Source organism: Drosophila novamexicana, unplaced genomic scaffold (assembly GCF_003285875.2).
Source record: "Drosophila novamexicana strain 15010-1031.04,08,12 unplaced genomic scaffold, DnovRS2.1 tig00000121-arrow-pilon, whole genome shotgun sequence".
Classification (NCBI taxonomy): Eukaryota; Metazoa; Arthropoda; class Insecta; order Diptera; family Drosophilidae; genus Drosophila; species Drosophila novamexicana.
In genome coordinates, this window is record NW_020824773.1 from 2179796 (window position 1) to 2202738 (window position 22943).

General features: G+C 40.9%; 4 protein-coding genes across 4 annotated transcripts; 1 reads left to right on the top strand and 3 right to left on the bottom strand.

Moving 5' to 3' along the window:
• Positions 1–600: 600 nt before the first annotated feature.
• Positions 601–2936, bottom strand: LOC115758063. Its single transcript, XM_030698577.1, has 3 exons — positions 2643–2936; positions 2287–2589; positions 601–1782 (listed from the first exon to the last, which is right to left on the bottom strand). The coding sequence occupies exons 1-3, from the start codon at positions 2934–2936 to the stop codon at positions 760–762; spliced, it is 1620 nt and encodes a 539-aa protein (XP_030554437.1). The 3' UTR covers positions 601–759.
• A 189-nt stretch (positions 2937–3125) lies between these two features.
• LOC115758064 lies at positions 3126–5611 on the bottom strand. The gene is made up of 3 exons (XM_030698578.1): positions 5231–5611; positions 5016–5159; positions 3126–3218 (listed from the first exon to the last, which is right to left on the bottom strand). Exons 1-3 carry the CDS (start codon positions 5609–5611, stop codon positions 3126–3128), a joined length of 618 nt encoding a protein of 205 aa, XP_030554438.1.
• Positions 5612–8180: 2569 nt separating this feature from the next.
• Positions 8181–22753, bottom strand: LOC115758082 (protein NDNF). Its single transcript, XM_030698597.1, has 8 exons — positions 22709–22753; positions 20807–21151; positions 11087–11172; positions 10768–11011; positions 9565–10264; positions 9351–9484; positions 9048–9182; positions 8181–8985 (listed from the first exon to the last, which is right to left on the bottom strand). The coding sequence occupies exons 2-8, from the start codon at positions 21082–21084 to the stop codon at positions 8808–8810; spliced, it is 1755 nt and encodes a 584-aa protein (XP_030554457.1). The 5' UTR covers positions 21085–21151; positions 22709–22753; the 3' UTR covers positions 8181–8807.
• On the top strand, positions 13340–15813 carry LOC115757825. Its single transcript, XM_030698248.1, has 2 exons — positions 13340–14260; positions 14617–15813. The coding sequence occupies exons 1-2, from the start codon at positions 13340–13342 to the stop codon at positions 15811–15813; spliced, it is 2118 nt and encodes a 705-aa protein (XP_030554108.1).
• Positions 22754–22943: the final 190 nt, after the last annotated feature.

Genomic DNA, 22943 nt, shown 5'->3' on the forward strand with positions numbered 1-22943 from the left:
AAATGTTAAATACATGTGTATATGCATGACATTTAATTAATTATATTGTTATTGACGTATAATAAACAAGTGCTTAGCAATGCATTACAAAATAAAAAATTGCTCTAATTTCTTATTAAAAACAAAACTAAGCAATTCTGGAAATATAATCTGAGCAATCTCTTAACATATAATTCTTCATCTTTTGTAATGTTTTAGAGTTCCAGATACAGTATAGTTGAGTATCTTTTATATTTTATTTAAAAAAATGAAATATAAAAAAAAAAATTAGTTTTTTTGATAATGAAGCAATTACAAATGAAAAAGGCTTGTAGATAAAAAGTTAATTTATGCAATTTGTACCAAATAAATGTTAATCCATGCAATTCTGAGGAATATCAGATAAAGAGTATTGTGTATGTGTATAGTATGAATACTGAGCTGGCAGATATAAAATGTATTCCATGACTCATTCACCACATATGTACACTTCAAGGTTATATTTCACACAAGAAAAGTATTGCCAGAGTCTAAGAACTCGATGATAATGATCATAATATGTGTGCATATATAATGTACGTAAATAATAGTCTGTGTTTTTACTGTAGCTTTATTTGCAATCTATATATAAAATATATATCTATATGTAAAAGTCAAAGACAAATTCAGGTTGAAGCCTATCAGTAATCGCGTGAACTGTGACACTGATCAGCGCAGTCAACAAAAATAAAAAAAAATTCCATGATTGCAATCAGGCGATGAATGAATTATGACGCACTTTCAGCGGTAGGATTTCATTGAAGCAGTTGTCTGCAGCGAGTTCTCATTGTAGATGACGAGGTCCTTGTAGTCGTCCTTACAGTCACCAACCGGTGGCAGGCTGCTGGCAGCGGAGGGCGCTTCGATAACTGGCACAGTCTGGGTTGCGATGCTTCCGGCTGCTGCCGGTGGGGACTTCAGATGGCAGCGCCAGGTGACCTGCAGGCCACAGCAGAGACAGCGCCTGGCTCGCTCGGCAGTTTCCTGGGGCATAGTCGCGTCCGACTCCAACTTGGATGCCCGCCGACAGCAGAGCAGCCGGCTTAGCGCACGCTTGAGCTTGGACAGCACTCGCATGGTCTGCGGCAGAAAGGTGTAGAACAGCGGATTCAGTGCACAACTGGTCAAGTTGAGCAGGCCAAAGCTAAAGTAGAACAGCCAGGACACAGGCGAGGAGAAGGAGCCATACACTCGCATCAGCAGAAAGGTCCAGGCGGGCAGACGCAGGCATATAAACGCGCCCATCATCAGCAGCACCACGCGCACCATGCGGCGATGGCGTGCCACACGTGCCGCTGCCGCGGGACTCAGCTTCTCTGGCAGCGGCGGCGGCGGCAGCGGCGGCGGCAGCCCCGTCAACTGCGCAGTGCTCATGTCAAAGGAGGCAGCCACACTGAAGGCAGTCATCATGGCATAGGTGGTCTCCGGCTTGCTCAGCAGGTGCACAAATCGCGGCTGCTCCTGCTGCTGCTCCTGCTCCTTCTGCTGCTGCTGCAGGTTGCGCTGCTGGTGACGTCGCTGCCACAGCTGCCGCGCAATGGTCGCATTGAGAAAAACGAACGCCACAATGCAGGGCACAAAGACAAGACTGAGCGATACACTATTATAGATTCCAATTTGGGTCTGTGCAAACACATGAACAGAAATGCAAATTGTTTGCCCGATAAGATAGTAAACACATGTCAACAGCATGTAAGGGCTAGTACGCAGCTCAAGATAACGGATATGTGTGAATGGGCTTATGGAATTCCTGAAATTAATTAGCTATTTCGAGTGCTCGTCCGTTAAATAGAGCTCTTGTGGCTATATATAAAATTGATTGACTGAATGACAGACTGTCTGACTGATAATCTCTTGAAAACTTGTAAAATGCAGTGTTGCAGGTTTTTGTGCTATTTAGTTTGGATTTAAACTCACTTTAAAATAGTTTTAAAGTTTTTAGTTATTTCCACTTTACTAAGAGGAAAGTATTCGTTCGAGAATGTCAATGCCGAATGATGTTTTCCTTTCTCTATACTCTATATGCCAACTATGATTGTCAAACTGTGATTGCCCCGAACAATTCCGAGTACCTGACCTTATAGCTTACAGCTCGCAGTGTTAAAATAGTTTGATCTACCATTTTTAAGCACCTCAAAATGAAAGAGCATTAGAAAACTGCAAGTCTTACAAGTATCTCAGCTTGGCAAGCTTTTAAACAGGACTTACATATTTGTGATCGAGCTGCATACTAGTCCTATTCGTTGCTGTTAAGCAGTTGCAACTCACCCTTCTGCCCACGCACATAGTAGCCTGGTCCAGTTCGCTAATTAGCAGCTCATCCGTGCTCTGTATATAGACCTGGATCGGGGTATAGATGAAGAAGAGAGGCACCGCGGCGGCCATGCAGGCTAGCCAAATGCCAGCGATGCAGACGGCGCAGAAAACTAAGCCTGGATTCCAAATGCCAATCGCAGCACGTCTTATGGCCATATAACGATCCAGGGCAATGGCCACCAGCATAAAACTGCTGCACAGTACAGTTGTTGTGTTGACAAACGGCACACAATTGCACATGAACGGGCCAAGAATCTGAAAGAGCACACAGTTAACATTAAGCTCCACACAATAAGCACGTAGCCCACCCAATACTCCAGATATTCCGCATTGAACATGGCAATGTTGGAGGTGGTAAAGTTGACACAGTAGATCAGATCGCTGCAGGCCAGCGAGATGAGGCAGGCACGAAAAAAAGGCCGCAGCTTGCGTCTGATGTTCACATACAGGGCGCTCACGTTGCCCACAAAGGTGCACAGGAAGAGCACCGTGACCAGCGCCATGAATATGTAACGTGGTGTGTCATGTATTTGGCACAGATCACTTGCGATCACAATCGGATATAAATCGTCTGTGTCGATGATCAGCGCTCGCAATGCCATTTAAACGCGCGCCCCAAAAGTATGCAACAATATTTCGAATTGCTTGTGCGAAGAGCTGAGCGACTTTGATGTGACTGAAGGAAAATTGAATACTCGTTTGTGCCACCTGCCGCCTGTCAGCTGCTACCGATGTACTTTTAACGTGTAGCTAATGATTATCGCCAGATATCGCCGGGCCTTATCAATCGCTTAGCTGCGCATTTGATTGCTATCGGTTGAACCCACACGCGATGCGCCGTCGGGCGATTGACCACGGTTCGCAGCGCACTGGAAGCGCGTCATCTGTCAGATAAATGTGGCTAGAAAATGTACACATATAAATACCTCATAATAGATTTTGTATAAGCTGTGGATCATTGGGTTGGTGCGCACCATAAATAATTAACATTTAGATGCCGCAGAGCTAAATCACATAGGTCTGGAGTAACATTACTTAACGAAATAATTAGCTATTAGCCTTAATAACTAGTCATCGACTGAGTAACTTCACCGTTTGAACAAACGTATAATGTTTGATAAGACATATTCGAGTGTTTTTATATTTATTATTAATAATTAATATAGACTAAGCAATCCATTTTAGCATTCGGCTATTACTTATAAGATTATTTATAATATCCGAACAAAAAACATTTGATATATACAATAGTTCATTGCCATATTTAAAAAATGTTTTATAAGTTCCCTTTATTATTAGTTTTATTTACCCAGAATAAAAGGAACAAATTTTCCAATTCAAAATTCAAATGTATTAAGGAAACTTTCCATCTAAAGTGAAAAACAATATATTTTTAATATATACATAATAAATTATAATCAGTCAGATCCTCCTCCCTCCTTCCTTCCTCTTGCGTAGGGATTTTCCTAAATCGATGTCCATGTAAATTCGGAATTCAGTCGCCCAAACGGAATTGCCAGCTATTCTTAGATAATACATATAGCTACCTTTTGGTATGGGTATACCTAAAAACATTTTGTCTTCCAGCACAAAATCCTTTACAATGATATCGTGCTAAAATGTATATATATATATATTTATATTTATATTTATATCTATAGTAGACTAATCTGATTGGATTCATCTGTTGAGGTACTTACAGTGTACGGGCAGCTGTGATTCAAATTGGAATAGGGCAGAATTGCCTGATGAAAGAGATAGAAAAGTTGCAGCCGACTCGGATTCTTCAAAAAGTTGCAAAAGTCCAGTGAAACATTATAGAAAAATGGCTTATACCCGCCTTGGTCTCTCCAGACGCTATAGTTGATGGCCCATTCCTTAGCTGGTGGCTTGTGAACAATTAAATGCACATTGGCCCCAACAATTCCGTGTCCCAGATCTTTCAGGTAACAGGCTGAAACAGCAAGTATAGTCCGATTTAATGCCTGACATTTTATGTTCTTTAAACGCGTATATCCATAGGATAATATTATCGGGAATACTAGCAGGTAACAAATTATCAACCGCATATTAGTTCCACTGGCGAATCGATACTAAATGTAAAACCACAATGGCTTACTAGGGTTTCTATATAGACGTGCAGCAAAATCGATTGTAATTATTAAACATTTTATGAGTTAATCATTTGGAAACGAAAATTGTTAATACTACATATTGCATCTTTCAAAATTGGCAAGCCCAATCAGCCATGCAAATTGCATGGCATCGAAATCGAAAATAAAAATCATTATTTCGATGAAGCTAGGAGAGCAGCTAAAAACTTAAACCTTCAGAGAAACATATTTGACAAAATCTGATTTATATATAGAGCAGACGAAGATGCAAAGTTTGTTGCACTGATAAATTTGTTTAAAGATAATCGACAACCGAAGCACGACTATTGGCAATGATCAGCGCTGACGATGCCATATAAATGTCATCGGGGCAGCCTGAAAGTATGCAACGAAATTTGTAATAATCGCACCGCAAACGGAACGACATGATGTGCCTAAAAATAAAAAAATTTAATAAAAAAGGGGAATTCTTCCCATTTATGAAGTACATTAATTTATATTTTCCATCGTCATAATTATTGTTTACAATAATCAATCCGGCTTCCTCTTCCGAAGTGATTTTCTTACATCGAGATCAACGTAAAATCGTAGATCAAGCGCCCAGACGGAATTGCTGCCCAACCTCAGGTTAAACATATAGCTACCTTTGGGTATCGGTATAACTGAAAACATCTTGTCCTCCAACAATAAATCCTTCACAATGATATCGTGCTAAACGAGAGGGTATTGTAAGCAAAAACATAGTCCACGATCTGATTGTATTGCTATTTGGAGGTACTCACAGTGTAGGGGCAGGAGTGATTCAAGTTGGAAAAGGGCAGAATTGCCTTATGAAATGAGTAGTAAAGCTGTAACCGACTCGGATTCTGCAAGAAGCGGCAAAAGTCCAGTGAAATATTATGGAAAAATGGCTTATAACCGCCTTGATCTCTCCAGATGCCATAGCTAACCATCCAGTTCTTATCTGGTGGCTGATGGACATTCAAATGCACATTGGCACTAACATTACCATGGCCCAGATTCGTTAGGGAACAGTGCGAGATATCAAATTTAGTCCGATTTAATACCTTACATTTCATGTCCGTCAAACGAGAGTATCCATGGGTTGAGATGAACGGAAACACGAACAGGTTAAAAATGCTAAGCCACCATGGCAGATCCATTGGAAAATCGCTACTACAGAAAAAACGGCGAGGCAATGCTGTAATAGGCATTATATAAAGAGAGAGACTGGCAGCATAAAACATCGTAGTTAATAATGATTTGTTGAGTTAATCATTTGGAAAAAATGAATTAAATTCTACATAATATGCCTCTTATATAATTGACGCACGCAATTATGCATCAAAAACTTATATCTAAAAAAAATATTGATAAAAGTACATTGATACTTTTTTGTTTGCAATTAGTATATTTATTGATTTATAAACAGAGAGATTTATATAATAGTTAAATGATTGAAAGTGAATACAAACTTCATTTAACTTTGTTTTAATTTAATTTAAATGGCTTTTTATACAAATTCACATTAAAAAGTTTAGCTTGTGTACAGCTATATGAAAAAGGATCAATATATTTGCGTTTCTCTTATTGGAAAACTTTTACACCTTGTTCTAGCAACTTTGGTGACTAATTTAAGAAAAAACAGTATAATTCAAACGAAATACAACCCTTTTTACAGAGCCCAAAAAAAAATACATGCAAAGGTAAGGAATTTATCATAAATATGCTACGAAGAAATATAATAATTAACGAAAACACATTGCGCTTCGTATTGAATGAATGAATATATTTATGCAAAAGCTCTGCTAAGCTTGAAATATCCGACATGTAAGACTCTTCAAAACCGAGAGTCCACAATTATCAATACTTGAAAATAGTTCGAGAGAGTATTATGTAAGAGGTTTAAGTCAAGTTGTTCTTTGGGTGTTTTTATGATTAAAACAACCAACTCATGCTCGACTCAAATCTCTTGATAGTATAAAAGCTATTTTGAATGTGCTTCATCTCCGCAAACTGCCTGTTTAATCTATAAAATCAGAATGATTTTGAGACACACTTCGAGAATGTGTATGATACATACCAGAAAATAATAAAATAGTACTTCGATTTTAAAGTGCAGTCCCCTTTTCTAAGAGATATTTGAATTAATCCATGTTTCGAAACACTTCTTAATACAAAATTACTCTCGTTCAGATTAACATTTATAGCAGATCAAGCCATATATGTATATAATCTAGAAGGGAGGCCTTCCGATCGCATTGCTCTTTTTTTATTTTTAAATATTCAATTATGTTGATTATCTAATATACACCTTAAATATATATATTCACTCAGCCCTTGCCTAAAGTATAGGTAAAATCCTTAAGCAGGAACTGCAGGAAAATAATTTTATCCTACTACATTTTGAATTCGACTGAAAATCGCAAAGAATGAGCTGACCGTCGTCTCAGAAATTCAAAATGCAATTAAAAATATTGTTAAATATTGTTTGTTTCTGCCGCGACTTGTGTCTATTCTATGGAATTGTATTCAGGCTGAGAGCCAAGGTCGGTGATGCTGCGATGAACCATCTTATCAGTTCCAGCTGCAATTAAAATGTTCTTGGGGTCCTTTCAGGCGAGAGACTTAACTAACTAGCTATGTGCTTTATGAGAATCTGAACTTATAATATATTCATTTAGTATACAGATTTTGCGGAAATGTATAATTTAACAGGCTAAATAAGACAGAGTTTGCCAATAGATTGATTTAGTGGTGGGGTCGATTTGCCGCATAGTAGAGGAATTTATTTTTAATTTAGTTTCTTTGGTAAGGCTAAATTAATCCATTTACTTATTAACTAGTTAAAAACTTGGCTTAAGCGCAGATCAGGATAGTTTCCAATCAGCTCTTGATAGAAGAAGGTTTGACTGTTTGTAATGACAGCTCGACGCTGGTGTCGGGGACAAACTTATCGAATCCCAGCTATAATGCATTAATTTCCAAAAGGAAGCTTCAGTGAATATGTCAGCTTCCGAGACCCTTTTAGCTGAGGGCATTAATCACCTTACAGTCACACAATCAATCAATCAGCTCATGTATGTTAATACAAATATATACATATCTTTTTATTGCCAAAATGAAAATGTTCATAAAATGTACATTTTCAGCGCAAAAATCTGAAATCCTGAAAAATAACTCTGAAATTTTTACTGTAGTTACCTTATGTGATGAAGGTGCACCTTCAGACGGGGTTTCGAAAAATTCAACCCGCAAGTAGGCACCCGGTCATGCTACCGTACACGTATTGTATTTTTTTGTTGTTAGCCAAACAAAAACAAAACTTAGCTAAAAGCATTCATTGCAAGCTGCAGCATTTAATCAAAACCTGGCTATAAATCGCGTATTGTGACCAGGGAACCGGCACATAGCCAATGCAATTTTTGATTTAATGTTTCAATAGCTCCACATTTCCACAATATTGATAAACATTGATGCTAATGCTGGTTTTTTAAGCATGACTTGAACATTATATGAGCTAAATGCAACAAACTTAGTTTGTAAACTTAGTTTGTCGTGCACTCCCAAGTAGAGCACTCTGAATTGTTTTTATTTGCATTGATTTATTTATTCGTACATGTTTATTGGCAAATATTTTGAATATGCATTGGCCAACTTTATTAATGCTTAGTACATTTTATTGTCCACATTATTTATTTATTTATGGTTATATTTAATCGATTTTTGCAGTGTTTTTTGCTTAAGTCGCCTCAAAAAATACAACGCTTGGAACGCCCACACTAGCGCACATTTATAGCTATTAAATATATGTAAATATATATATGTATGTATGTATATATATTCTGTATACATAGTTAAGCTTAGCTAAACTAAGATTTTTGTGTATAAAAAATTATTGGTAAACTTAACAGCAAAAGCCTAGCGATAAAATAAACTTACATGAATATATAGATATATATTAACTAAACTATAAACCGATTCGAGATTTTAAACAATGAACACACACAAAATCGTAAACAATTATACAAAAACATTTAAAGCTAGGTTACGATCAAGAAATATAAGAGCTCAAAATACTTGGAATTTGTTGACAAACTTAAAAATTCACACACACACACACTCAACACACACGCACACACACACCACGTGAACATAGCTATGTTTGCCATATATAGATCTAAATATATATAGTCTTTTATGCTTAGCGCAAAAACCCGCATAGATATAGTATAGTATGGTATTGCATAGTTTAATTTAGTTTAGTTTAGTGGATTAGGTAGCTTTACAACGACGGATAATTTTTATTTGTTTTTGAGTTTTTTCTCTTCTGCTTCGACAACTGCATTGCGCATACGCCTAGTAGTATTCGGGCTGCTCCTGCGACTCCAGATCCACGCACTGACTGCCCATGTGCACCGTCAGCGTCTGGTAGGGCAGCGGCTTGCCCATGCTCAGGTTGGCGGTCACGTAAATCAAGTAGCTATCGCCTGGCGACAAGCTCAGTATAGTTTCCGTCTCCAGCTTGTCCACGTTGCTGCAGCATTGAGATTTAATTGGTATATGTCAGAGTGTTCCGGTATTAGCAACTTTACTCACCTGGGCTGTTTCTCGCGGCAGCGTATATACTTGAAGTTCTTGTGCTCCGTTATCCGCGACGCCCCAAAGTCCATGCAATAGTTTGTGTAATCCGCAGAACTGCGTTGCGGTAGATTAAAGACAATAACGCAGTAGCTGTTGGGATAAAGAACAAATATATGGATTATTTAATAAAATATTAATAACAATATTATATTTTAAGTAGGGTAACACTAAATCCATAATTTTCCGTGGATTTGAACTCGCAAGCTCGTTGCTCATGCTCACAGATATCTCAATTTGGTATACTGCAAGTTCACATACCTTAAGGCGCGCTCATCGGGTGAGCCGTGCCATGCGATGGTTGTGCTGGTGCAGCGCGTGCTCACATCGAAGACGGTTATGTTGTCGGGCAGTTCCGGCAGATCGCGGAACAGGCGTTCGCTGCTCAGAGCCAGCTGCAAAGGAAGATGGAAAGATGTCTCAGTACTCAGCAATTGGTCGAGAGGTTGAGGGGAGAGTGAAATTGACAACTTACGCGCACTTTTTGTGCCCGCAACGCTTCATCCTCGTTGCTGGGCTCAAAGCGCATCAAATAACGCTCGCCGGGCAGGACGCCTTCCAGCTTTCTGTAGGTGGGCAAGTAGATGTTGCGCACGCTGCCCACCACGCGATGCTGACGCAGCAGCTCGACGCGTATCTCGCTGCCGGCACAGGGCAGCAGCAGGTATCGCATGAAACGTGGCGGGGGCGTAGTCGCGGGCACCTTGAAGCTGTACACCTGGACGCCATGCAGGCCGCCAATCTTGAGCAGCGACAGCGCCTGCTCCCGCAGCGACGTCGGATGCGTGCGATTGAAATGCACCTGGCTGCTGGCCAGCGGCAGCGTCAGATTCTGTCGACGCTGATGCACACCGAACAGCTGCAGTCGATAGTTGCTGTTGGGCTGTAGCCCGCGCAGCAGCTGCTTTGTCCGAGCGCCGGTGCACACGATGTGCAGATTGTGCCGTGGATTGAGGTGACGCGCTCGCATTGGCGGGCGTGACCACACGAGATCCAATATATTGCCGGCGCCCGAGCAGGGACCGGCAGCGGCACGCGAATGCGCCTGCTGCTGCCGCCCGTACGCGTAGACGGCCTCACAAAAGCTGTCGAAACCGCCGCCCGAGCTGGACGAAGAGAAGTCCACGACACGTTGGATCACCAGGCAATAGTGCATGGCATGGTAATCAAGTTTGCTGTGAGTTTGGGTTAGTTAAAGAATAATTATATAAATATAACTATTAATGAAGTGCTGTCGAGGTTAATAAAGTTTCCAGCTAAAAAAACAGTTGTATGCAGAAATTTACATTATATCTCTACAGCTATATAAAAACTAACAGCGAACTTTGAAAAGTTCGTGTTAAAAATCTTTCCTTAAGTACAACTGGAACTCTTGTTTATTCCTTGTCTAACCAAATTTGCAATATTATACCGCAATAGTTGAGTTGGCGGCAATGCTCGCCGCTGTCTTCCTGCATAAGTTGATTGTCGCCGACATTGATTCTTCTTTGCTTTACGGTTTTTTTTTAACTCCTTTTTAAGACTTAGCAGGAGTTATAGGCCCTTATTTCTACCTATACTCATACATAGAAAGCATGCACCATGTTATCTTTTCAAAGAACTTTCTCTTCCCCAAATTAAATCTTTGCTTTCAGAACTCCTTAAGGCACTTACTATATCCTACAGCGAATTGACTCACCTACGCTCCCATTTGACAATCAGCTGACGCTTGCGCACACGATTCTGGGTTCGGATAGCGATGCGATGTGTGTGATTGAGCAGGGGCCATGACTGATCCGGATGCTTGGCCTGTGCCTCCAGTTTGAGTGCGCCGCCTTGACGTGCCCGCACAAACAGATCGTATTGGCCGCGCAGGGCGCAGGGCAGGACCAGTCTGTCCGAGGCGGGGCCCTTTGCCTGCGCGGGCAAACGCAGCAGGTTCGCTGTGGATGGCAATGACAAGGGGAATGAGCGGCATGTAGCAGAGGGGCGGCAACTGGGCGGCTGGAGCAACTTACCTGTCTGATTGTAGTAAATCTTACGTGCCACGGGCATTGAGAACAGAATCATCAACGGCGTTGAGTTGTTTAATTTCAGCACAAATCTGAAAAGGGAGACAAAACGGCAGAGTAAAGTGGACTGGTGCGGTGCGGGGGTCAGAGTTGGGGCGGAGTAAGTGAGCTGTTGACGCCCTTTGTCAAAAATCATGACACTAAATTATCACACGCAATTTGTTTCGCCTTTGTCCAAGCGAGCGAGCTAGATGATGGGCTAGAGGGCAGCGGGCGCAACGAGTGAGTCAGCGCCTTTGGCAGCTGGCGCTGCAACAATGTTGCAGTTGAAGATTGAGTCCAAGAGCAGAACTGGTTTTTATATATTTCCACAGTGGCCAAGGGGCGAGCCAAAAAGTTTTGTTTTGTAATTAAATGCGAAATTTATGAGCAATTTTTCTAATGACAAAAGGCCAAGACAAATGTGCCACAGTTAGTACACACCCACACAGGCACACACCCAAATGTATGTGTGTGTGTGTGTGTGCTGGCAACAGGATGCGCCGGCAGCGCCATTGCAGTAAAGTGACTCATTGACTTGGCTTATGGCCGGTCATCTCAAGTTTTATGACCGGCTACTTCCGGCCAACGCCATTTGCCAATACACACACATACACAGCTCCCTCCCCCCCCCCCCTTTTAGCCACCCTGTGACACCCCCGCAGAAGCTACATATTTATGTCTATTTGGCCGCAACGCCAAAAGGCTTCCAACTGTTTGATGGAGTGTTTTAATGCACTCCATTGTTGGCGGCCATTTTCAGATGGCGCCGCAGCGACTGCACAAATATTTGCTTTAATTTAAGCCTCGCATGTTGCAGTTTCAGTTGCAAGCTTTTTGTGTTGTTGTTATTACAATTATTATTGTTGTTGTTGTTTTTGTTGCTGCCAGCCGATGACAGCAGTCAATTATATAAAGGCAAACATCATGTGCGAAATATGAACCTTCTGACGTATGCTCGACTTGTGAATGCACTACTCGAAATGTCTACTTAAATTAAATTAATCACATTTTTCAATTAAAATTTGCAGTTTGCACATTGAAAATCTTTTCATACATAAGTTTGTTTTTGTTACAGTCAAGTCCAGTTGTATAATGTATAACATATTTATGCAAAAATAAGTTTATTATCTTTCCTAGTTTCCGATCGGACTTATAATTGAGGCTGTTTTCTTTTCATTTTTGTGGACTATAAAATTTTTAAAGAATTTTTAATCAAAATATAATTCCTCAATTATTTATTAACTTAATCTTTGCTCTATCACATTTTACTAAATCAATTTTTAGTTAATATTTAAAAATACCTTTTAAAAGTATTATATATTTAATAATAGGATGAATAACTTTTCTATATATACAATTATTTACAAATAATAGCTCAAAAATTATTTTACTAAGTTTCCAAATGTTTTTTATGTAATTCTTCTATAAGTTGAAAAATAATAAAAATAATCCATTTTTAAATATAATTTCACAATTAATATTCTGTTTATATTTTTGTAAAAAAAAAGCTATTTAACAAAGGTATATTTTATTTTTGTATAAATTTATCACGGCTACTCTTTTATAAAAAAAATATTTTAGAAAGGATTCAAAAGTTTCTTTCTTCAATTTTCCATAAGTTGTGCAAATTATAATAAGTACTCCCAAATCAATATTTTGTTTCTATTGTATTTAAAAAAATCCTTAATCCTTAATAAATAAGCAAGTTTTATTTATATTGCTCCACAGTTAATATTCTGTTTATCATTTTAACAAAATAAAATATTTTACACAGAATCCAAAAGTTTGTTTTTACAAATGTAGTTAATATTAAAATAAAAATGTTCCATAGCACTGAACATGAAGTTTACGGTTCGAGCTCCTGAGAAGACGTAATATTGTAAAATTCAAAAAAAAGTTTAGTTTCTTTTAAGTTATTTAAACTTTAAGAAATAGAACATCAAACGAATATCGCCAAGCAAAACGGCGAAACGAAGAGTACGTAGGCTTTAAGTGGATAAGCGCACACATTTCGGCTTTTCTTGTTCTCCCATACAAATATCTTGCACAGGTGGCCAGAGCATGAAAGCTGTCGAAATGCCGTGGCATTGTAGGGTGCACAAGAACGCAGAAAGAGCCGCTGGTCGGCCGTTTGGCCGACAGCCCACAACAAACAAGCCGCCATGCGAGGAGTTGGCTCAGTTGCTTGACCATTGTTCAGTCAAACGTGCACGGAAAATGTGGCCAAATTTACTGGAATTGGAAAAGCGAATGCCGCTGCTGCTGCTGCTGCTGCGGCTGCCAGTTGGTGGTTTGGGCATAGTAAATCCGTCGAATGAGTCAGCCAATATGGTTATCTATATGCTGCCCGCAAAGGATGTGGGCCCGCACACTTGGCAGGTGGGCGTCGACTGTCTGGACAGCTTTGCGCAGATCTTCTTCTATCGCAATCCGTTGGAGCGTTTCACGCGCTCCTACAATCTGATGCTGACCAATGTCTTTAACATGTCACTGCCCGCCGCTCTGATACAGCAGGGCTTCAGTAAGCGCATCAATGAGGCTATCAGCGATCCGAAGATGCCATCGGACCGCGAGTTATTTCAGCTGCGCGTCATCTCGGATCATCAGAACAGGTCGAAGGTCTTTGGAGAGCTGCTGCTGGCGGATAACTATGTGATTGTCGTGGACAGCGTAGAGAGTCTGCACAAGCTCATGGCACGCTATGTTAGCCAGAGTCGCTCCTGGAATCCGGGCGCCCGCTTTCTGGTGCTCTTCCACAATGCCCAGATGCGTGACAGGCCCTGGACAGTCGCATCGAAGATCTTCAGCGATCTCATGAGCAACTTCTACGTGCATCGTGTGGCGCTCATCTTTGCCAACTCTTCCACAGACTACAACCTGCTGGTCAACGACTACTACAGCAATGTTGACTGTCGCGTGCTCAGCGTTCAGAGCGTGGGCCAGTGCTACGATGGTCAGCTTTATCCCACACCACATGCTGTCCATGTCGCCATGTCGGACTACATCAGCGGCTTTAGCCCGAGAAACTGCACTTTCTACGTGTGCGCCTCCATTGCAGCGCCCTTCGTTGAGGAGGACTGCATTGTGGGCATCGAGATGCGCATATTGGGATTTATGCGCAGTCGCTTACAGTTTACGGTGGGTATCCAATTATTTACCCTTTTATCTTAACTACAGAACAGACTTTTATGGGTTGGTAGAGCATGGGAGTCTATAGATTAAGATCTAAAAGATAATCAACACTCAATTTTGGTTTGTTAGCTTTTCTTATCAATATTCTTATCCATATAGATTTGAGGAGTTTTTGTAAACAAACTTTGCAATCCGAAATCTTAATGGAGTATTAAAAATATAATGAGAGTCTAGGGAAATAGATGAAGTTAACTTAAATATAAATTTATATGTTTGCAAAAGATCTAAGAAAATCTCAGCAATTACCAATTAGCAATTAGCAATTACCTCAGCAATCACCAATTAGCATCCTCTATTCACAGATAAATCAAACCTGCTCTCGAGACACGCGAGGCGAATTGGATGAAAATGGTAAATGGAACGGTCTGCTGGGCAAATTGGAGAATGGCGAGTGTGACTTTATCATGGGCGGCTTCTATCCGGACAATGAGGTTGAGGGCATATTCTGGGGATCCGATTGCTACCTGCAGGACGCGCACACCTGGTACACAAAGCTGGCAGATCGTCGTCCGGCATGGCAGGCAATGGTGGGCATTTTCGAGCCATTCACCTGGATGTGTTTCCTGCTGACGCTCGTGCTGAGCTGGCTCTTCTGGTACGCGCTGGTCACGCTGCTGCCGGAGCCACAGTATTACCAACAGCTCAGCCTGACTGGGATCAACGCGCTGGCGGTGTCCATATGCGTCGCTGTACAGGAGCGACCCATTTGCGAGACGACGCGCATATTCTTCATGATGCTGACGCTGTACGGCATCAATGTGGTGGCTGTATACACATCCAAGATGATAGCCACATTCCAGGATCCGGGCTATTTGCATCAGCTGGACGAGCTGCACGAAGTGGTCGCGGCGGGCATACCCTTTGGCGGCGAGGAGGAGTGTCGCGATTGGTTTGAGAATGAGGATGATCTGTGGATATTCAAGGCCTACAATTCCACGAAAGCGTTCAGGCCACGTACGGAGAATCTGAAGGAGGTGGAGCTGGGCATGCGCTGCATACTGAGCAGCCGCATGTATATACTGCAGAATCTCCATGCGGATGACATATACGCCTTTCCTCAGAATGTCTTCACAAGCCCCATGCAGCTAATTATGAAGGCGGGCTTTCCATTCCTTTACGAGATGAACATGATAATACGCTATATGCGCGATGTGGGCATCATACAGAAGATCGACTCGGATTTTCGCTATAATAACACATACTTGAATCGCATTGCCAAGATGCGACCGGAGTTCGCAGCCACCGTCATTGTGCTGACCACGGAGCACCTGAAGGGACCATTTGGCATACTAATTGTGGGCATATGCAGCGCCTCGCTGACATTTCTGGGCGAGCTGATCTGCGGCTATCGCAGCCATAGACGCAGGCAGCGTCGACGCCGGCGGGAACGGGTACGGCGGCGGGGTAGCGGCAAGTGGCACAGGGAGCGGCAGCAAGTGCGCCGGGCGGTGGCTCCGGTGGTGCGTTTTACTCCAGTTAAGCGACGCAAAGTCCTGTAAGTAGCCGCCACAGCCAGACAAACAAACCAACTAGCTAAACCATAAAAATTGACTCAATTCACATAAATTTGCAATTGAAGACGACGAAGACGACGCCGACGACGACGACGACGACGTCAATGTGGCTGTGCCTCTTGGGGTCGTCGTTGTCTTTGCTGTCTTGTTGTTGTCTTCCTTGGCTGCTGTCTGGTCTCGTCTGGTAGTTGTAGTTTTCACGCGAAATACTTAAAATCAGCGACAAAATTCTATTTTTGCAACTATCAAAAGCGACGGCATGAAAAACAAGCAGACAGTCAGGCAGGCAGGCACACAGGCAGTCAGTTGGTCTGTTGGTCTCCGGTCTGCACCCTGCTCCCTGCTTTAAGAACTCTGCTGCCTTGCACAAATTGACAATCAGCTTTGAATGAACTGCTTTTCCTGCACAGCTACGCTAAAGATTTGAAGTTCTGGCAGAGAAAATCTCCCCAGCGTCAACTGTCGCTGATAATATTGTTATAAGTAGCATATTTACCCACTCTTAGCGCTGCGAAACTAAGTATCTAAATAAAGTTTGTAAAATATTGCAAATAAAAAATACAAAAAAAAAAAAATAGCTTCCAAAACTTTGCGCTTACAACTTTGGCACTTCAATGTTTTTTGTCCAAAAAGTAACGATTTTAAAATCGAACTCAAACAGATTAGAAATCCCGCACAGACGGACCAAAAATAAATTAAATAGCTTTACGCAACATCAAGCAGTAATCAGCGTATAACTTGGGGCAGGAAAAGTCTTTGTTTGCAGTTTTTTTTTGGGGAAAAGATTATTTCTATTATTGAATTGGGTTAGCTTTGAAAAGGTTTCCATATATTGTATTTAACCACATTTCTTTAAATTCCTTTCAATTTATATACTAAACTAAATAAAAGACTCCTAATTATCTGCCTAATACATTTTCCAACACTATTTGTAGTCTTTCAATATTACAGAATACATAAAAAAAACTGTTTGTGTATTACAAGCGCATAAATTTCTAATAAGATCTGAGATTAAATTAAAAGCAGATTTTATTTCACACTTTTTCCGGCAGTCATGGTGAAATTTAACAAAATAATTGTAATGCAAAATATGAAGGAGAATCTAAGATCGAAATTTTCTACAAAGGTATTGAATAATCTGAAAAGAACAGAGCTTATCTTATCATGCAGAACATTTCTAAAAAGCTCTGAGATAATTAAAGCTGATTTTTCTGCAAGCACAGTTAGTTTTCCACTCATTTTCCGGCAATCCAGTTGAAATTTTAAAAAAATTTTTTAAAGCTAAATGTGAGGGAAAACTGAACTCCGAAATGTGTACAGAGTTAATGAGTTATGTGAAAAGAGCGGAGCATGCCTTATAATGCAGAAGGCATGAGTTAAAAACGAAAAGAAATAAAACAGCAAATTATTTAACACATTTTGCAGCAAACCTCCCACATTGCGAGTGAATTATTTGTGAAGAGCCCGTCCTACTGTTAGCTGAAAAGATTTATCTAACCGACAAATGATCCCTTCTGAAAACCCAAAATTAATTATTGTCTATAATACACAGTACTTTTTGTGTATGCCTGCTATATTCGTCTTATGAACTCATTGATCTCGGAAACCACAAGAGCTGCAATCACAAGATTTGGGTAAACACTTAGATTCTGTATAGATCAAAAGTATTTCAAATGTATAAGATAGAGAAATTATGAAACTATAAGAATTTAAATTATGTTAATTATTCTTAGCACTTGCTGTCAGCAACAGTTGTCACGTTTCGGCTGCGTGTGAATGATTCAAACTATGCACAGCGTCCGAACTTTGAATAAACATACGCATTCACATTCACATTTACTTGATTACTCACAGAGCACTCACAGAATGGGCACAACGCGCACTTAGTGACTGCGTGTGTGTGAGTGTGTGTGCGAGTGTGTGTTGATTTGCTTTTTGGTGAAATTTTAGACTATTGAACTATGGCGTTTGAGCAGCGTCTGATGGGCTGACTAAGCGACTGGCTAGCTCGCTGTCTCGCCGGCTGCGACGCCCAAGTGTCTGTGACTGTGACGCAGCTGCAGCTGCAGTTGCAGCGGCAGTTGCAGTTGCAGTTGCACATGCAGCCACAGATGCAGCGACATGTCTTGATCTAAAAATACGCAAACTATACGTTTATTTGAGGCAAGACGAAAAAGTCGTCAACGCTGCCCGCTGAAGGTCTGCACAGTTTCAGGCAAAAATTATGCAGCGCATTTTTATGGTCAAAACAATTTTTACTAGTCACTTGTTGTTGTTGTTGTTGTTGTTGCTGTTTTATTGTAGCTTCTTTGATACGCTTACAAATAAATAGTTTCACGCCATAAACTGTGCAAGGGGCTGCTGCCGTAGCTGGGGAGGGGTTGGCTATAAAAGTTGTTTACAACGCTTGAGCCTGCGGCGCACATAAAAATGCAACAACAACAACAGCAGCACATTAACAACAATTTGTTGTTTTGTAGTTTTGTTTTGATTTTCGGGCCATTGGCAATATGCGTATGTGCTACAGGTGGTCACTAGAGCGAGGCGAGTCCGCGTGGCCCAGTCCCAGTTCCAGTTCGAGTTTTGGAGTCGCAGCGAGCAGTGTCTGTGTGTGTGTGTGTGTGTGTGTGTCTGTGTGTGTTTGCGGAGTGGGGTAGGGGCCGTCGAATTAAGTCGTTAAATTAATATTTATGATTTGTTTGCGCAAAAATATTAACAAGCAACTGGACTTGTGGCTTGATTGCGCCTTGCACAGGAGCCAGATCCTGACCCGTCCCATCCTTATAGAGACTGCCGAATGCAGATCGCTTAATTCTAGCAAAACTCTTAATGACTGCAAGCACCATAAATTCAGCGCACACAATTCGCTCCTTTTCACACGCTTCGGGCGGCAACACGAGACGGCCATCACGTACACCGCGGAGGCGACACTGGAGCCAGCACTTGGTGCACCGCAATCGGAGCACTTCACTGTGGCCAGTGGCCAGGGGACAGTGGCCGCTGGTCGCGCGACAATAAAACCAAAAGTAAGCTCACATAGAGCAACGACAACGAGCACAACATTAATTTGAATGTTTGACATTCTATGCCAGAAATGATCAAAGTTATATGAGAGCAGCCTCCACAAGCGCCAAGAGCCAAGCACCATTCCAACAAATATTACAAAAAAACTAAAGAAAAAACTGGCAAGAGAAATAACTTAAAAGGTTCGCACGTTCTTTGGCGAAATAAAAGACAGAAATGTTTGGGAAAAAAAAAACAAATAAGTAAAACATAATTTGAACAAGAAAACTCGGCGCACGGCATATCGAATTTGATATGCATTTTGTTACAGTTGCTCGCTTCACTGGGATCTTTAAATAACTCACAACTGCTCGAGTGTATTTTTAGAAGCATTTGTGAACGTTATGGTTAATAACTAATAAACAAGCATATCTTTGGCGGAAGCCCATCAAAATGCTTTACATTCTTAGCTCTAACCTAGTAGTAAAATTTTGCCTGGCAACTAGAAAAAAGTGGATTTCAAGAAATATAACCTTGGAAATCGGAGATTGAATATACCAAGAGTCGTTCTTGAAAAGTTTTCTCATCACTTTCAATAGCATTTGGGGAACGGAAAGAAACCCTTGGGCAAGAAATTACTTTCACTTATTTATAAAACGATGAGATATAAGATATAAGGTACCTTTTGTATTATGAACCAATTTTGTATCTTTGGTTACAGATATACAATATTTCAAAAACGTGATTAATATAAAATGTTTACAAAGTTGGGAATTTCTTATTACACCAAAAAATAAAGAAGAATTAATGATTATGCCTCTTGTCAAAAGATAATGTAAAAAAATGCTGACCGATTCTAGGTATAACGAATAAATTAAAACATCCAATATCTGATATTTCTCAAAGGAAACAAACAAAGGAAAGCATCAAACATTTTTGCGATTTGCTATTAACACATAAATTCAATTAATTTAATGATAACTTTATATTTATTTTATTTATTGATAATTAATAAAACTATAGTTCATTTTGTGATCGTGAGACATGAATTTCCAATGATTATATATGCAAGAGAAATTTGCAATAGCTGTGCTTATATAAGACCTCTATATAGTTAAATTCGAAATTAGTTTTTCTTTTTCTTGAACATTCGTTCAACAGATTTTTAAATTATGGCATCAAAATAAAGCAAACAATGCACGACCATCATAATGTTATCCTTCCAAAGATGCTTTTTTTCCAAGCCAAACAAAAATAGGCAAAATGACACTTGAGCGCTCCGATTTGTCTTCAAGATGCGTACAAACTGCCTGATTATGCTAATACGCCCAACGTCACGGCAAGAGTATACAAATCGAGAAGACAAAATGCCTGCCAGCCGCGCGCGCTAAGCGAAAACGTGACAGCTTTTCTTGACCCAGGCCCAAACGAGCACACAAAAAAAAGTAAATAAATACAGAAACAAACAAAAAACCGAAAAGAAAACATGAAAAAAGTTGCTCATACGCCACGTGCAACGCGGCCGCAGCTGTGGGCCTAGCAAAAACACAAACACTCACACTCAGAGCACGCACACTACTTAGGCGAACAGGCATAAGCAGATGAAGAAGCACTACACACACACACACCACACACACACACCACACACACACACCACACACACACTGCTCATATTTATGGCAACTGTAAAAATCTGGCGCTGGTTTTTGTTTGGCCAGCCACACGTCGTGGTTATAAATTATTTTTGTTGGTTTCTTTTTGCTAGCCCTCCTCTGCCCTCGCACCGCGTTTGCCCTGCCCCGACGCTTATGGCATCTTCGTCCTGCCGCTGCCGCATTTTGTTATTGTTTGGACATAATTTGATTTGTGTGACAGGCGGCGTCGCCAGCGCACTTAGGCGCATTACTCAAATTACGTGAATACTTGGGGATTGGAAATCGGATTTGGACAGGGCTTAGACAGATTGTTGACTTACCGCTTCTTCTGGCGCTGCTCGAGTGCAATGTGCACGGGCACATCCACATACAGATCCTCGACATCATCGATGCTGTTCAGCATTTTCTCGTATGCCATTCGCTGCGGGCAGCTGGCGGGCAGCACATGCGTCTCCTCTGAGTCCGGCTCCGGCTCCGGCTCCGGCTCCAGTCTGATCCGATTGCTGGCCAAAGGCGTGTGCGCAATCTCTGCCTGCAAGTGCGTGAGGCACTGCAGCAGAAAGAGCAGCAGCAGCCGCAGGATCAAAAGTCCTGCCATTTTATTTTCTCCTTGTTATTTGTTAATTTAGCTTTTAAGTTTATTGTCCGTTTACTCTAGCAAATGCCTTGAATTGGATTTGTTTGATAATTTTAGATTTAACTGAGTTTTTGAGCTCAGTTTTGGTTTGAGCCCAGCTGAGTTCTGGGCTGTGAGTGTGTGTGTGTGTGTGCTTGTTCTTTAAGCCTCGTAGAGTGAAAAAAACATATATTTTATTATTGTACATTGTACAGTATTGTACATTTTAACATTAAACTTCATTATTTACTCCCATCCAAAAAATATGTAATATTTAATTCCTCTATTTTTCTTGCCATTTCACTGAGCTATAGGAAAAACTAACTTTTGCAGTTAAAAATATCTAGAGGTATGCTCTATCATTGTGATAATTTGATGACAGCTGCATCTTTATATTATATCATATCATATATGTTGGTAATTGCTTGGGAAACACCTGCTTCTCACCTGCGTCAGATTACCAGCCGAGCAACTGAAGATTTAATTACCTTTACATGTTTGCATGTATAAATAAACATATGTCTAAGCGTATATTAAAAGTTTCTATGTGAGCTTCAAGTTTTCTCTGGGTAATCCTTAATTTAAATTTACAAAAATTCCTATTTTAAACTTGAGGAAGTGTTATGCGAAGTCACAACTGGACGAAAGTGAAAAAAGTTTTTTCTCTGGGAAAAAATAGCGCAAAAGAAATGCCCATTTATTTCATTATTAAAGCGCATTACCTCTGACAAGAAGTATAAACCCCATTTACAGCAGATATCACAAAAAATACAAATTTAATCTAAAATATAATAATAACATTAATGCCCTTTTATGTGTTTTTTTTTCACATTGCTGCCTCATATAATCCGATCTGTTTAAATTTGAAATCTAGCTTTAATCTAGGATTACCCCTAAACAACTCCGTTTCTAGCTATAAATCATTTAATTTGACTCAGCTTAACCCCTGGCAATTGTTTTTTATCCAGATGCCTTAACTCTTCTGCTTGGCCACTTCGGCAGATTTGCGACCCCACATCAGAGCCTGCCATCCCCACAACCCCAGTCCCTGCTGCTGCGGATGCTTCTTCTTGCGACAATTAAGGCCTGTCAAACCTTTGACACACGTCGCCGCCGTCGCCGCTGCTGCTGCCTTCGCCTGTGACAACTTCTTCAGGCGGACTGGAATATCGGCAAAAAGAAATTATTTTTGGCAGCGGCAGTGCGGCGGCTTTTTAAGTGAGTTTGTGTGTGTTGGGTTTCCTTTTCTCTTTGCTTTTGCAGCCAATTAATTTTGGGCTGCAGTGAATCGATTCTTGGAACTGTTAGATTTGCTAATTGCGGGCCACACGCCCCCTACACAAGCGCTTTCTATTTAATTTTTTGTATTTCCTTTTTTTTGATTTGTGTTATTTTTTTGCGGGCAATTAAAGTTCTGCGAATTTGCGTGCGCCGCAGCAATCGGGCAACGCTATCATAAAGGGATAGGGGCTGGCACAACAGGCAGGGGTTGCCACCTGTTGTCGCCGTGCTGAGCAATTAACGGCACACGCCTCCCATAAACTTGCACACACACGCACACACAGACCTATAACACTCGCACACACACACACACACGTACACTCACTTTACTACACTTTGGTGTTGGCAATTTTTTGAGCGCGCATCGTTTGTCTTTCACTGTGTTTTGTTTGTACCGTTAGCTAGCGGTATTTGTATTTGCACACGGTATTGCTTTTGCTACGCACACACACACGCACGCACACTGGCGCAGTTGAAAACACAGGCACGCGCGTAATTCGGAAGCTAAAGCTGCTGCTTCCGTCTGCCTTGACGAGCAAACACAAAATGAGAGTCGTGCG

Coding starts and splice junctions, on each gene's coding strand:
- LOC115758063 (XM_030698577.1), bottom strand. CDS start 2,936: ATGGCATTGCGAGCGCTGATCATCGACACAGACGATTTATATCCGATT. Junction 2,590..2,642: donor CGGAATATCTGGAGTATTGG/GTGGGCTACGTG, acceptor GTGCTCTTTCAG/ATTCTTGGCCCGTTCATGTG. Junction 1,783..2,286: donor CTATGTGCGTGGGCAGAAGG/GTGAGTTGCAAC, acceptor CACTCGAAATAG/CTAATTAATTTCAGGAATTC.
- LOC115758064 (XM_030698578.1), bottom strand. CDS start 5,611: ATGGATCTGCCATGGTGGCTTAGCATTTTTAACCTGTTCGTGTTTCCG. Junction 5,160..5,230: donor ATCACTCCTGCCCCTACACT/GTGAGTACCTCC, acceptor CCTCTCGTTTAG/CACGATATCATTGTGAAGGA. Junction 3,219..5,015: donor GATTTTACGTTGATCTCGAT/GTAAGAAAATCA, acceptor TTTATCTGACAG/ATGACGCGCTTCCAGTGCGC.
- LOC115757825 (XM_030698248.1), top strand. CDS start 13,340: ATGTGGCCAAATTTACTGGAATTGGAAAAGCGAATGCCGCTGCTGCTG. Junction 14,261..14,616: donor GCAGTCGCTTACAGTTTACG/GTGGGTATCCAA, acceptor CTCTATTCACAG/ATAAATCAAACCTGCTCTCG.
- LOC115758082 (XM_030698597.1), bottom strand. CDS start 21,084: ATGGCAGGACTTTTGATCCTGCGGCTGCTGCTGCTCTTTCTGCTGCAG. Junction 9,183..9,350: donor CCCGATGAGCGCGCCTTAAG/GTATGTGAACTT, acceptor TTATCCCAACAG/CTACTGCGTTATTGTCTTTA. Junction 8,986..9,047: donor TGCCGCGAGAAACAGCCCAG/GTGAGTAAAGTT, acceptor TCAATGCTGCAG/CAACGTGGACAAGCTGGAGA.